The sequence below is a fragment of the Oncorhynchus clarkii genome, chromosome 22 (genome assembly GCF_045791955.1).
Source record: "Oncorhynchus clarkii lewisi isolate Uvic-CL-2024 chromosome 22, UVic_Ocla_1.0, whole genome shotgun sequence".
In the NCBI taxonomy this organism is placed as follows: domain Eukaryota; kingdom Metazoa; phylum Chordata; class Actinopteri; order Salmoniformes; family Salmonidae; genus Oncorhynchus; species Oncorhynchus clarkii.
Window position 1 is genome coordinate 22,061,905 of NC_092168.1, and position 16,044 is coordinate 22,077,948.

General features: G+C 40.7%; 2 protein-coding genes across 5 annotated transcripts; one reads left to right on the forward strand and one right to left on the reverse strand.

The window, feature by feature from the left end:
• Positions 1–111: 111 nt before the first annotated feature.
• LOC139380599 (mitochondrial ribosomal protein L30) lies at positions 112–5,170 on the forward strand. 2 transcript variants are annotated; one of them, XM_071123424.1, is made up of 6 exons: positions 112–142; positions 335–401; positions 622–699; positions 4,001–4,147; positions 4,446–4,519; positions 4,734–5,170. In XM_071123424.1, the coding sequence occupies exons 2-6, from the start codon at positions 357–359 to the stop codon at positions 4,864–4,866; spliced, it is 477 nt and encodes a 158-aa protein (XP_070979525.1). In that variant the 5' UTR covers positions 112–142; positions 335–356; the 3' UTR covers positions 4,867–5,170. The 2 variants fall into 2 exon arrangements, with proteins under 2 accessions (XP_070979525.1, XP_070979526.1); XM_071123425.1 differs by having other exon boundaries at positions 118–133.
• LOC139380598 (thioredoxin domain-containing protein 9-like) lies at positions 4,514–8,471 on the reverse strand. 3 transcript variants are annotated; one of them, XM_071123421.1, is made up of 5 exons: positions 8,368–8,471; positions 6,871–7,098; positions 6,619–6,737; positions 6,123–6,377; positions 4,514–5,898 (listed from the first exon to the last, which is right to left on the reverse strand). In XM_071123421.1, the coding sequence occupies exons 2-5, from the start codon at positions 7,054–7,056 to the stop codon at positions 5,784–5,786; spliced, it is 675 nt and encodes a 224-aa protein (XP_070979522.1). In that variant the 5' UTR covers positions 7,057–7,098; positions 8,368–8,471; the 3' UTR covers positions 4,514–5,783. The 3 variants fall into 3 exon arrangements, with proteins under 3 accessions (XP_070979522.1, XP_070979523.1, XP_070979524.1); XM_071123422.1 differs by lacking the exon at positions 8,368–8,471 and adding an exon at positions 8,021–8,125 and having other exon boundaries at positions 5,129–5,898; XM_071123423.1 differs by lacking the exon at positions 8,368–8,471 and adding an exon at positions 7,220–7,340 and having other exon boundaries at positions 5,536–5,898.
• Between the last annotated feature and the right edge of the window lie 7,573 nt (positions 8,472–16,044).

The following is a 16,044-nucleotide window of genomic DNA, read 5'->3' on the forward strand; positions in this document are numbered from 1 at the left end:
ATCACATTGTAAAACAAATCGACGTTTTTCACAAGGTTAATTGAAACAAATGAAAGCCATACAGGAACGAAATGACCAAGTTTTGAAGTAGCACGGCAACGTTAGTAAGTGACTGCTATACTGACGGCTTCCGGTGAGTGTCGTAAGTGCTGAAACACTCTAGCAATTCAGTTTGCGTTTATTCAGCTGTATTTTGATGTTTGTTGAAAATATAATAAAAAAATATATATTGACCTTATAGTAACGACACTTTATATCTCGGTAGAATCACAATTTCCTTGTCGAATTCGCATTTGACGGGTTTTGCATTATAACCTTGACTTCCTTGCTACAGACTTGTCAACCAACAAGTAAATATGGCTATGCTATGTCGTGGTCTTCACATACCTTCCCCAATTCAGGTAAGGAGTCTAAATTATTAAAGGCAGACTATCTTCCTGGCAGACAGTTGTAACTCAAATTTAAGCTATCAGTCAGATAACTGGTTGTTAGAACAACACATTTTGTAGGATCATCCAACTGTGTGTTCCTCCATAGTTAGAATAACATTACATTGTTTTTGGTTTTTCTTATTCTCTTCACGCCTTGCATATTTGATTATGTGTTTGTGCATTCTTGCAGGCTTTAACAGAAACTACGCCCCTGCCTTGGTTAATTCCATTCCGAAGCAAGTTCACCAAAGCACGGATCCCACAAGAGGTAGGGTGCTGCAGACTTTCATCAAGGGCAGGCCCATACAATCTAAATGCAATGAATACCTCAACTCAAAGCAAAAGTTTCTTACATATGTCCTTAACCCTAATTGCTCCAGTATCATCGTCAATGGCTGATCCCTGGCCATTATCCCACTCTCCGAGGGTGTTTCAGGGGGAGTGATATGCATGTCCATTTCACACCACACACTTTATACTAAGGTTACACACGTGTACATGTGTGAAACAGAACAAATATAAGCACTAGAGGTCGACCAATTAATCGGAATGGCTGATTAATTAGGGCCGATTTCAAGTTTTCATAACAATCGGTAATCGTCATTTTTGGACACCGATTATGGCCGATTACATTCGATTACATTGCACTCAACAAGGAGATTGCGTGGCAGGCTGCCTGTTACCTTGGCTCCTTGCTTCACTCGCGTAAGTTGCTAGCTAGCATTAAATCTTATCTTATAAAAAAACAATCTTAACATAATCACTAGTTAACTACACATGGTTGATGATATTACTAGTTTATCTAGCTTGTCCTGCGTTGCATATAAACGATGCGGTGCCTGTTAATTTATCATTGAATCACAGCCTACTTCACTAAATGGGTGATGATTTAACAAGTGCATTTGCGAAAAAAGCACTGTTGCACCAATGTGTACCTAACCATAAACATCAATGCCTCTCTTAATAAAATCAATACACAAGTATATATTTTTAAACCTGCCAATTTAGTTAATATTGCCTGCTAACATGAATTTATTTTAATTAGGGAGATTGTGTCACTTCTCTTGCATTCTGTGCAAGCAGAGTCTGGGTATATGCAGCAGTTTGGGCTGCCTGGCTCATTGCGAACTGTGTGAAGAACATTTCTTCCTAACAAAGGCCGTAATTAATTTGACAGAATTGCACCTAATTATGACATAACATTGAAGGTTGTGCAATCTAACAGCAATATTTAGACTTAGGGATGCCATCCATTAGATAAAATACGGAACGGTTCCATATTTCACTGAAAGAATAAATGTTTTGTTTTCGAAATGATAGTTTCCGGATTTGACCATATTAATGACCTAAGGCTCATATTTCTGTGTGTTATTATATTATAATTAAGTCTATGATTTGATATTAGATAGAGCAGTCCGATTGAGAGTTGGTAGGCAGCAGCAGGCTCGTAAGCATTAATTCAAACAGCACTTCCTGCATTTGCCAGCAGCTTTTCGCTGTGCTTCAAGCATTGCGCCGTTTATGACTTCAAGCCTATCAACTCCCGATATTAGGCTGGCAACACTATAATGCCTATAAGAACATCCAATAGTAAAAGGTATATGAAATACAAATGGTATAGAGAGAAATAGTTCTATAATGCCTATAATAACTACAACGTAAGTCTTCTTACCTGGGAATATGGAAGACTCATGTTAAAAGGAACCACCAGCTTTCATATGTTCTCATGTTCTGAGCAAGGAACTGAAACGTTAGCTTTTTTACATGGTAAATATTGCACTTTTACTTTCTTCTCCAACACTTTGTTTTTGTATTATTTAAACCAAATTGAACATGTCATTATTTATGAGACTAAATAGATTTATTTATGTATTATATTAAGTTGAAATTAAAGTGTTAATTCATTATTGTTGTAATTGTCATTATTACAAATATATATATATACACTGCTCAAAAAAATAAAGGGAACACTAAAATAACATCCTAGATCTGAATGAATGAAATATTCTTATTAAATATTTTTTTCTTTACATAGTTGAATGTGCTGACAACAAAATCACACAAAAATTATGTGTGTGGCCTCGACGTGCCTGTATGATCTCCCTACAATGCCTGGGCATGCTCCTGATGAGGTGGCGGATGGTCTCCTGAGGGATCTCCTCCCAGACCTGGACTAAAGCATCCGCCAACTCCTGGACAGTCTGTGGTGCAACGTGGCGTTGGTGGATGGAGCGAGACATGATGTCCCAGATGTGCTCAATTGGATTCAGGTCTGGGGAACTGGCGGGCCAGTCCATAGCATCAATGCCTTCCTCTTTCAGGAAATGCTGACACACTCCAGCCACATGAGGTCTAGCATTGTCTTGCATTAGGAGGAACCCAGGGCCAACCACACCAGCATATGGTCTCACAAGGGGTCTGAGGATCTCATATCGGTACCTAATGGCAGTCAGGCTACCTCTGGCGAGCACATGGAGGGCTGTGTTGCCCCCCAAAGAAATGCCACCCCACACCATGACTGACCGACCGCCAAACCGGTCATGCTGGAGGATGTTGCAGGCAGCAGAACGTTCTCCACGGCGTCTCCAGACTGTCACATGTGCTCAGTGTGAACCTGCTTTTATATGTGAAGAGCACAGGGCGCCAGTGGCGAATTTGCTAATCTTGGTGTTCTCTGGCAAATGCCAAACGTCCTGCACGGTGTTGGGCTGTAAGCACAACCCCCACCTGTGGACGTCGGGCGCTCATACCACCCTCATGGAGTCTGTTTCTGACCGTTTGAGCAGACACATGCACATTTGTGGCCTGCTGGAGGTCATTTTGCAGGGCTCTGGCAGTGCTCCTCCTTGCACAAAGGCGGAGGTAGCGGTCCTGCTGCTGGGTTGTTGCCCTCCTACGGCCTCCTCCACGTCTCCTGATGTACTGGCCTGTCTCCTGGTAGCGCCTCCATGCTCTGGACACTACGCTGACAGACACAGCAAACCTTCTTGCCACAGCTCACATTGATGTTCCATCCTGGATGAGCTGCACTACCTGAGCCACTTGTGTGGGTTGTAGACTCCGTCTCATTCTACCACTAGAGTGAAAGCACCGCAAGCATTCAAAAGTGACCAAAACATCAGCCAGGAAGCATAGGAACTGAGAATTGGTCTGTGGTCACCACCTGCAGAACCACTCCTTTATTGGGGGTGTCTTGCTAATTGCCTAAAATTTCCACCTGTTGTCTATTCCATTTGTACAACAGCATGTGAAATGTATTGTCAGTGTTGCTTCCTAAGTGGACAGTTTGATTTCACAGAAGTGTGATTGACTTGGAGTTACATTGTGTTGTTTAAGTGTTCCCTTTATTTTTTTGAGCAGTGTATAAAACTCAGCATCGTTTTTTGGGGGGGTCCTCCAATAATCGGTATCTGCGTTGAAAAATCAGAATCGGTCACCCTCCAAGCACCCTCTATTTATTATAACACTTGTGTTATATCCTAATGGCAATGATCATGGAAATTACATTTTTAAACAAACCTTTGCGATTCCTTTGAATCCGTAGTAAATCTGTCTTTCTGTGTCTACAGATTCTGGATGAGCGGTCTCAAGAGCATGAGAAGTATGGTGGAAACCAGGAGCAGCCCCATAAGCTGCACGTGGTGACGCGGGTCAAGAGCACCATGCGCCGGCCCTACTGGGAGAAGAAGCTAGTGGAGGGCCTCTGCTTGCAGAAGGTGGGGCTCCTATCAGCTTGGATTAATAACCTCACATCTGAGGGATAGCCTAGTGTGTGGCAATCTTACCCTGCGTGGGTGTAGGCTGTGTGGGCGCAAGATTTTGCTCCAGCCAAACTGTAACACACCTGATTCAACTAATTGAAAGTTGCCCACCCCTAGCCTTTCCTCTAGCAGAGCGTATTTGTATTGAGTTCAGTTGTGTGTTGTGCTTGCTCTTGCAGTAATATAAAGTTATAATAATGATTCCAATTGCTAACTTGGTTGCACTGTAATTGTTCTTTGCTCCTCTCCTCAGGCGTATGTACCTGTAATTCACAAGAACATCCCTTCAGTCAACAACCAGCTGAAATTCATCAAGCATCTTGTGAGGTAAGGCTGCTCGGGTTTGCAAGACCTGTTATTACTTTGTTAGCGCAGGGCTATTATTAAATACATCTGTTAATTCCTGTCAAGTGTATGCTACTGTTTATCAATTGAGTGCGTGGTTAGTTGATCCTGACAACTGAAATCTGCTGTAATTCAATACAGATGAACTTTGACCACTTTTCCATCTCATCTCTCCTCCATCTTTCTCTCTGTTCAGGATCCAGCCACTGACGCTTCCCCATGGTCTCCCTGCTGAGGAAGACATGGCCGACACCTACCTGAACAGCAAAGGAGAGCTGATCGTACGACGCCTCCTCAAACCTGTAGAGTCCAAAGCCATCGAGTCATAGCCAACACTACTCTATACCCAAGCCATTTTGTCAGTGGTTCTGTTTGAATACTGAAAATGCATTCTCCCTTCCTCAAAGTAATCACTGACATGACTGGATTGGCTGTGTAGTGGATCCCATGCTTTCACCTATCCAATCTGTATAGAACACAAATGAATGGTTTTACAGTCTGGTCTACCAGAAATCAGCTGTGATTCAAATTACTATATTAGTGAAATCCCTGTACCTGTGTTCATTCTAGACCGAGAAACACTTCTATAGCTCACCCCTTTGTATTATATTTCAAATAAAAACATAACATGTACATGTTAATGTGTATAAAATACATCCATGCAATCGAGGAAGTCAGAGGAAAATAATGTGCCAGTGATGATCAGCTTATTTTAAGATCAAGCCCATTTTTATAGAAAAACTCAAACCTGTGCTACCAATCACATTGATGACACAAAGGAGGTGGCTGTGGAATGCAGCTGACCTTGGCACTTGGTTGTTGCTCATGAAAAGCTGGATTGAAGTTTTCCCCCACAAATCGTGTCGACAAATGACATGGATCGATGTTAATTTAGCTAGCAAGGATGATTCTTTATAATGTTAAATGGTAACAGCATCAGGTCTGAGGGTTTCCAGTTCTAGACTTAATTTGGAATCAATGAGTCAGTTAGGGCAGAAAGTTCATTGGCTCAGATAGGTATCCTTTTCTTTGCAGGTTGGAAATAAACAACCAAAAAGCACTTGAATGTAATTAAATATGAACTCATATGATTAAGTCCACACACACACAAAACAAAGCATGGAAGACTGGGATAAATAGGAAAATGATAAACATGGGAAAGGAACAAAACAGGAAGAGATGGTTCTGCCGGTTAGTGGTTAGTAGCCCAGCGAGAGAAACGGAAGTTGATGGCTGACAGGGTCTTCTAGTCGTCTTCAGAGTCTGAGTTGTGTTCTCTCCCCCTGATGGTCTTCTTCTCCACTTTGATGAACTTCGAACCAGATTTCTGTGTCAGGGTGGGGGGCTCCATGAGGTTACCACTGGGAAGAAGACAAAGTGTAGGGAGGGGTGTTACGAGACTTGATCTGAACTAAGTAGAACTTAATGTCTAATCAGCCTGTGTTTGTGCATGAACTGGTAAGGCTTTTGTATTCCTTTTGCAAATGAACCAATGGCCTCAAATGCCTAACAGGAAATACCTAGACAGATCATCTTTCTATCTAGAGGTGAGATTATCTTCAGGAAATCACTCCTGTCTGTGTACCTGTAGTTGATGATGTCAGAGCAGCCCAGTCTCCACTCCAGCACCTCTGTGGGGAACTCGTCTGTGTTTCCTAGGTCTGTGAAACCCACTATGTAGTCCTTGGTCTTCCCATCCTTTACCAGCGCCAGCGTGGGAATCACCTTGATCCGCAGCCTATCTGTCAGGAATGGAGCCTTGTCCACATTCAGCTTGATGAACTTGGTCTCCAGGTGCTTCTTGGCCAGGACGCTAAGGTGCTTATCCAGGATCTTGCATCTTTAGAATGCAGGGGAGAGGAGACAGCAGGATTAGCTCCTGGTAGAAGCTGCAATAAAGATTTATTGGGCAATAAACCTCTTTCTAATCCTTTTCTTAGGATTTAGGAGGATAAGCTCACCCTGGATCATCATCATATCCTCACCCTGGATAATTTGCAGCAATAAAACAGCAGTAAGTTTTAGGCCTGTAATGGCAGGAGAAAAACAGGTAGAGAAAGAAACATTGCTGTGTTGCAAACCTGAAGGTGGAGTCTCTGTAGAAATGACAGACCACTCGATTGCTCTCCTTCACCTCAGGGAAGAAGTCTTTCTCACTGGGAATCTCCTTGTACTCCCCGTGCCCTTTACCCAGCCACTCCTGAGGGGACAGAGCACAAACATGCCATAATGAGTGTTACTGGTATGAAATAACTGGATGGACTAAATAAAATGCTTGTTTGGCATCCACCATATGGCTCAGCCAATGTGACCACTCTGTCTTTCACTCTTACCTGCTTTTGTTTCTGGGATTTCTTGAGGGCCTCCATCCTCCTCTCCTTCAGCTTTTCCATCTCATCGTCATCCATGCGCTCCAGCTTCCCCAGCTCTGCATCCAGCTGCTCCTCCACCATCCTGGCTGACTGCAGCACCTGCTGCTCCAGCGCCTTGGCCATGATCTCCATCGACTGACTCGCCATGATGAAGAGCCTTATGAAACTTCTGACACACACTCTATATTCCTGAAGGGATGGGGAAGAGTAGAATGAGAATGATTGCATTTCAGAGATGTAATTGATATGGTTGGCCCAACGATTAAGGCAAACTAATACCACAGATAGAACAATGAGACAGATATTTCACCTGATGTATAAATGTGAAGCATCCACTTGGCGTTTCCAAACACTACCAAATATGGTAGCGAGAGGAAGCCCAAAGACCGGGCGGTCGGAGAAGATGGATTTTCACCGACGTTCTGCATTTTCTCATTATTAAACGTTTGATCTCAATACAGTTTTCTGTTTCCAAAACTAGGATCTGTTAGAAACAGATTATACTAAGTTTTGGAGACTGTTTTGCCAAAATCGCTTTATTTACAAGGAGTGCAAAGACGAAATTAGTTAATGCACACGCGCACTTCACAGTGTAGGCTAACTGAAATTCGAAGACGTATGCTTGAACAGGCCAATAGGACTTCCTTAGTTCGTGCTTGGCTCTGCCCACTATGACTCATTTGTTCCCATTGGAAACGACATATCTGTCATATCATATCTTGGTTTAGTTAAATCTTTGCTGGTGACCATGGTAACGAAAAACATTGATCAAAGATATTTGTGCCTGGATGTTTTCAATAGATGAAAATAGCTAGCTAACCAGCTAAAGTTTTCCCATTTAAAAAGTTAGCTAACTAGCTAGTCTTAAAAATATTTAGAAAGTTGTAATTTGATTACTGACCCACCACTAACAAATTACCATTGTCTGTTAGCTTTCTCGCTATAGTGGTTAGTTAACGTTACTTAAGTTAAAGTCCTAGTTCAAGCTATGTCAACTAGCTAGCTAACGTTATGTTTGTTAACTAGCTAAATTACTGTAGCATACTATTAATCACATCATATTTCAGACAAAGTTGAGAAATAGAAAGTGTCCTACAATGAACAAAGGTACAATCACTGGCGTCGTTTTAGCCTAGCTGGCGCCATCAAGCCTGACCTGCCACAGGTAGAGCTGCTAGGCTAACAATAGCTTCGATGCAACCAAGAGAGTTTTTACATTGTGCTGGACTCTTAAAAACTTTCTTGGCTGTATCGAAACTAGACTAACAACTGCGCGGCCAGTCAGAGAACGCTAAATTAGCTAGCGAGCTGTCAAAAACGACCAAGACTTCACCCATACGTCCATGATAAGATCAAAACCTCTTATATTAATATTATTTTAATAGGGCCTACTGAATGTATTATTTGCACATGACTTTATCAATATTACCACACTAACAAACTGGCAAGCCTACTTACCAAAAGCGGTCCGTACAAAAAGGCAGGATCCACTTTCTGCAGAGACTGCAGCGCGCGCAAAGACTACGCAGTATTACCGTGGCTTTACGTCACAGGTAAATAAATAAAGGCTCGTTAAACTTTAAACATCATTCATAAGTAGTACCTTAGTCGCATTCCTTGTTTTATTGTATTTTATTGTGTAAAGACCAAACCGTTTTGGTTATTATAAGCAAGTGCTCGCTATAAGATGTCCACTATCATCCCTGGGCCCAAGAAAGGGAAAGTAAGCATACGTTTCGACCAGCAGAAGCTTGACAACTCTTCCCTACAGGTTGGCCGCTTCGTTGGCGTAGGCGTGAACCTATTCTAGTAATTAAATACATTTTCAAAATGTGAAAAAACGATATATTATTAGTTAGCTGGCTAGCAACAGCAGGCCACTGTGTGTAGGCCAGGGGTGGGGAGGTCCGACCTACGATACCGTTTGATCAGGCCCCCGAGCCAATTCATGAATACATTTTTTAAATATATATAAAAAAAAAAAAAGCTATAGACGTAATTTTTCCAAGAAAAATAAAATGTTTGATAGCGCTAGACAGCTCGTCTTCACCGAGCACCTGCCTGTACGTCAGAAAAATTGCTACAGTAAATGAAAGAAACGTAGATCCGTCGAAGTGTATTCCTAGTTTGTGGGGATGCACATGCAGTAATGAGAAAGACCAATTTGGAGCGTCATTACAGCTCGAAACATGCTAAACTGAATGAGTTGCAATGATAACTTCGTGTGGATAAAGTAATTGCTATTCAGCGGGGTTTGGGTGACCAACAAGCCGCATTTACGAAACTTAGTTTGGATGGGGAAAATTTGTAAAAGAGTTGCTAACACCAGACAAAGTTAAATTGTTCCAAAGTGTCAGTTTGTCTCGAATAATCGTCACAGAGCGGATAACTGGCATGGCACAAGATATCGAAAGAAATTGAAGGACTCCGCAAGAAATGTCGAGTTTTTCTCTTTGGCATGTGATTATTAAGCAACTGACAACAAATACGGCCATTTTTGTGTGTGGGATTACTGCGGAGTTTCACACAGGGGAGGAATTGTTCTCTTTTGAAGCCATGCATAGCACAACCAGAGGTGAGAACTTTTTAAAAACATTTTTTAAACTGACAACAAATCAATACAGAGAATACATGAGGGAACACAAGTATAGATTCTATTCAATGGACCATTGAGCTAGGGGGTACAATATCACATTACACAAAGACCTTAAGGGACATACATATACACTTATAATTCTAACAGTTTTTTTGTTAGTAGAGTATTTAATTGTCTTAAAATACAGTTACATTTATTTACAAATATTATTTATTTTTTTTGTGTAAATTTCATTTGTGAATATGAAATTTGGCCAAAAGAATAATGAAATGAATTGCATAAAACTGTTTCAGCTTATTTCTATCGTAGGTAAAGAATCCAAGCAGTACATCTCTCCGCAATAGTGTAAGACCTTCATAAAAGTGTTCAATTATAAATCTACTGATGTCTTGCCACAGTTTTCTTACATGAATAAAATGCCAAAAAATATGCAACACTGTTTCTGGGTGGTCATTACAAAAGGAGCAATTTGAGTTGATGTTTTCCTTAAACTTCTTCATATAGTGGTGGGCAGGATAATATTTATGAATCATTTTAAAGGAAACTACCTTAGTTTTGTTAACAAGTAGGTATGTGTGTTGCAACATCCAACCTTTTTTCCAACAGATATTATCAATAAATCCATTCCAATAAGGAAATAAGGTATAGTAGATACAACATCCTGATGAAGCAAGGTTCGTATCGCTCTGTTGTTGAATGGACCAAAAGAGAAACAAATCTTTCCTACTGATGGGTCAACAGGGTTAATGGAAGGTAGGCTCTGAGGGTCAGGTCTTGACACAGTTCCTGAATAATAGAGCAACACCTGAGGGAATGGCATCTAAAACAATTGCAAAATCTTTAGGTGTTACAGATAGAGGTCGACCGATTATGATTTTTCAACACCGATACTGATTATTGGAGGACCATAAAAGCCAATACCGATTAATCGTCCAATTAATTAATTAATTTGTAATAATGACAATTACAACAATACTGAATGAACACTTATTTTAACTTAATATAATACATCAATAAAATAAATTTAGCCTCAAGTAAATAATGAAACATGTTAAATTTGGTTTAAATCATGCAAAAACAAAGTGTTGGAGAAGAGAAAGTGCAATATGTGCCATGTAAAAAAGCTAACGTTTAAGTTCCTTGCTCAGAAAATGAGAACATATGAAAGCTGGTGGTTCATTTTAACATGATTCTTCAATATTCCCAGGTAAGAAGTTTTAGGTTGTAGTTATTATAGGAATTATAGGACTATTTCACTCTATACCATTTGTATTTCATTAACCTTTGACTATTGGATGTTCTTATAGGCACTTTAGTTTTGCCAGTGTAACAGTATAGCTTCCGTCCCTCTCCTCGCTCCTCCCTGGGCTCGAACCAGCAACAAAACGATAATTAGCGCGCGCTAACTAGCTAGCCATTTCACTTCGGTTACACGAGCCTCATCTCGGGAGTTGATAGTTGATAATCATAAACAGCGCAATGCTTGAAGCACAACGAAGAGCTGCTGGCAAAACGCACGAAAGTGCTGTTTGAATGAATGTTTATGCGCCTACTTCTGCCTACCACCGCTCAGTCAGATACTTGTAATATCTAGTAATATCATCAACCACGTGTAGTTAACTAGTGATTATGATTGATTGATTGTTTTTTATAAGATAAGTTTAATGCTAGCTAGCAATTTACCTTGACTTGCTGCATTCGCGTAACAGGCAGTCAGTCTCCTTGTGGAGTGCAACGAGAGAGAGGCAGGTCGTTATTGCGTTGGACTAGTTAACTGTAAGGTTGCAAGATTGGTTCCCCGAGCGGACAAGGTGAAAATCTGTAGTTCTGTCCCTGAACAAGGCAGTTAACCCACGGTTCCTAGGCCGTCATTGAAAATAAGAATGTGTTCTTAATTAACTGACTTGCCTAGTTAAATAAAGATTAAATAAAGGTGTAAAAAAAAAATCTGCAAATCGGGCGCCCAATAATACCGATTTCCGGTTGTTATGAAAACTTGAAGTCTGCCCTAATTAATCGGCCATTCCGATTATCGGTCGACCTCTAGTTACAGGTACCTTGTAAAGTGGTAAGAATTCCTTATAACTGAGTAAAAGACCCTCTGCATTTACCAGTTGGCTCACCAATAGGATATTATTTCAGAACCAATATTCTAAAAACAAATAATTTTTATACAATATATCCTGATTATTCCATATATAATATCTGTGTGGAGAAAAATTGTGTTTTTAAATTGAGGACCATGACAAGAACCTGCCGATGAAAAGCAGAAAGTTTCACTGGAACTTTGTCAATATTATAATTGCAAAACAATATGAAGTTAAGGCCACCAAAAGTAGAGAAGACATGATGAATAATACAATTCCAAATAGAAGTGGGTCTTCTTAGGAATTGTTTTATCCAATTGATCTTAAAAGTATTATTTAAGGTAGTAAAGTCCAGAAAATTCAGCCCACCATTCTCATAAGTGTTCATTACAACAGTTTTCCTATTATAATGGGTACGGTTTCTCCACAGAAAGTTGAAAAGCATCTGGTCTATCTCCTTGCTTATTTTACTGTCAAGATATAAAGATAGAGCGCCATATGTTAGTCTAGAGATAGCTTCAGCCTTGGTTATTAGGACTCTACCTTTTAAAGATAAGTCCCTCTGTTAGCCATTGATTTAGCTTCTTCTGGGGTTTTTTAATATGAGGGTTAAAATTTAGTAAGCCTCTAGACTTCTGATCCTTTGTAATGGTTATGCATAAATATGTAAGTTCTTCTTTTACTGGAATACCATAATATGAAGGTATCACACAATCTTTGACAGCCATGAGTTCACATTTATTAATGTTAAAATATAGACCAGACGCTGTGGAAAAGGATTGTATCACATTGATCGATATGGGAATTTGGTTAGCGTCTTTCAGAAAAAGTGTAGTATCGTCAGCCAGCTGGCTTATAATAATTTATTTACCAGCTATGGAAATACCTTGTACAGGACTATTATTTAAAGAATTTTTAAGAAGTTTGGTGATTAATAAAAACCGGTACGGAGAGATAGGACAACCTTGCCTAATTCCTCTCTTTAACTCAAATCTAGGTGAGGTGCCATATTTCAATTTGATAGAGCTGTTAGCATTTGCATAGAGAGTCTTAATAGCCTTACAGAAAAAATCCCCAAAGCCAAGTCTCTCAAGGGAGTGGAAGAGAAACTGATGCTCTACTGTGTCAAATGCTTTATAAAAATCTTTAAAAAATATGAAGCCATCCTCGGTTATTAGGCCCGAGTAGTCAAGTATGTCTAATACTAGTCTGATATTGTTATAAATATGTCTGTTCCTCATAAAGCCAGACTATTTCATCAATGATTGCATCCAGGACTTGCAAGTAGTAATATAGGCTAATATCTTAGTCATTAAGAAGACAAATTGGACGCCAGTTATTGATGAGCAGCACTTATTTTTTAGGCTTAGGTATCAGTGTTATTAACCCCGGACTCAGTGTAGGAGGGGGAACATTGTTTTTAATACTCTCTAAAAAATACTTCAAATAGGATTGTTCAAATTGTTCAGAAAATAATTTGTAATTTGTAAAATTCTGATGTAATTCCATCAACACCTGGTGATTTATTGTTCTTCAGATGTTTGATAGATTCTATCATCTCTTCAACTTTGATGGGTTCATCACACTGTTTAGATTCTATATCACTGATAGTTAAAAAACATAACTGAATAATGTTCACTCTATCTGTGGATTCCTGACAGTACGTAGAGCTATATAATCTTCTGTAAAACGTGCTACAGTATTTCGCAATTTATTTTTGGTCATCTGTAATAACACCATCAATGTTTAACTTATGGATAGTGTTATTTTTAGAGTGAAATTTCTCAAGTCTAAAGAAATAGGATGAATTCTGTTCTCCCTCCTCAATCAATTTTTTTCCTAGATCTAATAAAGGCTCCTTCTGCTATTAATCTATATTAATCTTATCCAGTTTATTTTGTAACTCATTCAGTTCTATTTTCTCCTCCCCCAAGAGGCTAGGGACCTCTGAGAAAGGCAAGTTATCTTAATGATCAGCTTTTCCTTTTCAGCTCTTCTGGTTTTAGCAAGATTACTACCATATTTTCTAAGGTATTTGGACACCTCAAATTTAAAGAGCTCCCAGTTCTTGCAATAAGATTTTTCTTCCCAAGCCCTTTCCCTAAAGTGTGAGAGCAGATCTTTAACCTCAACTCGACTCCTTGTGGCGGACCTGGCACCTGCAAGCTGACTTCGGTCGCCATTTGTACAGTGTTTCCTCTGACACATTGGTGTGGCTGGCTTCTGGGTTAAGCAAGCAGTGTGTCAAGAAGCAGTTCAGCTTGCAGAGTCATGTTTCGGAGGACTAATGGCTCTCGACCTTCGCCTTTCCCGAGTCCTTACCAGAGTTGCAGCGATGGGACAAGACTAACTACCAATTGGATATTACAACATTTGGGAGAAAAGGGATAAAAGTACTAAAATAAATATATTTTAAAAAGGTGTGAAGAGGATCTGTCTCTAATGTTTCTGTGTTGTTTTCTCAAATGAAAATGACATTTTTGTCTATTTGTGAACTCGCCAATCGGTTTTATTTGATTGTCACTCTCTCAGCATATCTGCCATGTGAGCCCATTTTGCAGTTTATCATAATGGCATGCATCACCAATGCAGCCATAGGCCTTTCAGTAGGATGGCATAACTGGCCTAATGGGCATGTGCAATCAATTTGCTCCTTGTCACTCAATCAATCAAATGTATTTATAAAGCCCTTACATCAGCTGATGTCACAAAGTGCTGTACAGAAACGCAGCCTAAAACCCCAAACAGCAAGCAATGCAGGTGTAGAAGCACGGTGGCTAGGAAAAACTCCCTAGGAAGAAACCTAGAGAGGAACCAGGCTCTGAGGGGTGGCCAGTCCCCTTCTGGCTGTGCCGGGTGGAGATTATAACAGAACATGGCCAAGATGTTCAAATGTTCATAGATGACCAGCAGGTCAAATAATAATAATCACAGTGATTGTAGAGGGTGCAACAGGTCAGGAGTAAATGTCAGTTGTCTTTTCATAGCCGATCATTCAGAGTATCTCTACCGCTCCTGCTGTCTCTAGAGAGTTGAAAACAGCAGGTCTGGGACAGGTAGCACGTCCGGTGAACAGGTCAGGGTTCCATAGCCGCAGGCAGAACAGTTGAAACTGGAGGAGCAACAGCACAGCCAGGTGGACTGGGGACAGCGAGGAGTAATCATGCCAGATAGTCCTGAGGCAGAGAGAGAAAAGAGAGAATTAGAGAGCATACTTAAATTCACACAGGACACCGGATAAGACAGGATAAATACTCCAGATATAACAGACTGACCGTAGCCCCCCAGCACAAAGTATTGCAGCATAAATACTGGAGGCTGAGGCAGGAGGGGTCGGGAGACACTGGCCCCGTCCGACAATACTCACGGACAGGGCCAAACAGGCAGGATATAACCCCACCCACTTTGCCAAAGCACAGCCCCCACACCACTAGAGGGATATCTTCAACCACCAACTTACCATCCTGAGACAAGGCTGAGTATAGCCCACAAAGATATCCCCATAACTGCCATAACTACGCTTGGCCTATGGATAATATCATGCTTTCGAATGCTGTTGAAGATGACGAATTCCCCTCTTTACCAGTTACTCCGCGCAAACCTCCACCCTCCAAAAAACCCAACATGAACTCTGACATCGTGGCTACCCTCTCCTTACTCATCAACTCCAGGTCTGGCGCCATTGAGAAAATGGTAGGAGTGAACACCATGGTTATTGAAGGCTTGAAAAATACTGTGGAGTTTGCATGTGGTGAAATCAAGGATGTGAAAATGAGAGTGGCAGAAGTTGCGAAAGGTGTGGAAAAGAATAACAATGTCTACCATAGACGTCTCACTGATCTGGAACAATACACAAGATGGAACCTGAGACTCTACGGCTTGCCAGAGGTGGAGAATGAAGATGTGCGAGGAGAGGCTATCTGCCTCTGCCAAGAAGTTATGCCTGCAGAGAAGAACAAAGTTGGTGATACCATCGACATTGTGCATCGCCTCGGCAAGAAGTAACAGCAAAACGATTCAAGACCAAGGGGTATTATCATCCTCTTCACTGCCAGATTCTACAGGGATGCTGTCTGGAAAGCTGCTAGGAAGAACGCCTTCCTTCAGAGCCATGGTCTGCATTTCGCTGAGCATCTCAGCCCGGAGGACATACAAAGAAGGAACAAGTTGTAGCCTAAGATCAAGACAGCACAAAATGAGGGAAAGGCTGCTTACTTTGTCAGAGGACGAGGCTTCATCAACGGTTCGGTAATCCATATTCCTCCCTAGAATCTCACCAGAAGGAACAGATTGATGGTTTCGGCCATGGTATTCTCATTTTCCTTGTATTGATTAACGTTACCTAACAAGCATCAGGTGACAATTTTTCAGAATACTCAGGTACCTCAATAGTTTGTTTATGTATGACCAGAAGGCCTATTTTGTTAACAAACTTACGAACTAAGATACTGT

What these genes read in the sequence shown, in the direction of transcription:
- LOC139380599 (XM_071123424.1), top strand. Translation starts at nt 357, where the DNA reads ATGGCTATGCTATGTCGTGGTCTTCACATACCTTCCCCAATTCAG. An exon ending in ACATACCTTCCCCAATTCAG is followed by an intron (nt 402 to 621) that starts GTAAGGAGTCTA and finishes GCATTCTTGCAG; the next exon opens with GCTTTAACAGAAACTACGCC. An exon ending in AAGCACGGATCCCACAAGAG is followed by an intron (nt 700 to 4,000) that starts GTAGGGTGCTGC and finishes CTGTGTCTACAG; the next exon opens with ATTCTGGATGAGCGGTCTCA.
- LOC139380598 (XM_071123421.1), bottom strand. Translation starts at nt 7,056, where the DNA reads ATGGCGAGTCAGTCGATGGAGATCATGGCCAAGGCGCTGGAGCAGCAG. An exon ending in AATCCCAGAAACAAAAGCAG is followed by an intron (nt 6,738 to 6,870) that starts GTAAGAGTGAAA and finishes CTGTCCCCTCAG; the next exon opens with GAGTGGCTGGGTAAAGGGCA. An exon ending in TACAGAGACTCCACCTTCAG is followed by an intron (nt 6,378 to 6,618) that starts GTTTGCAACACA and finishes TGCATTCTAAAG; the next exon opens with ATGCAAGATCCTGGATAAGC.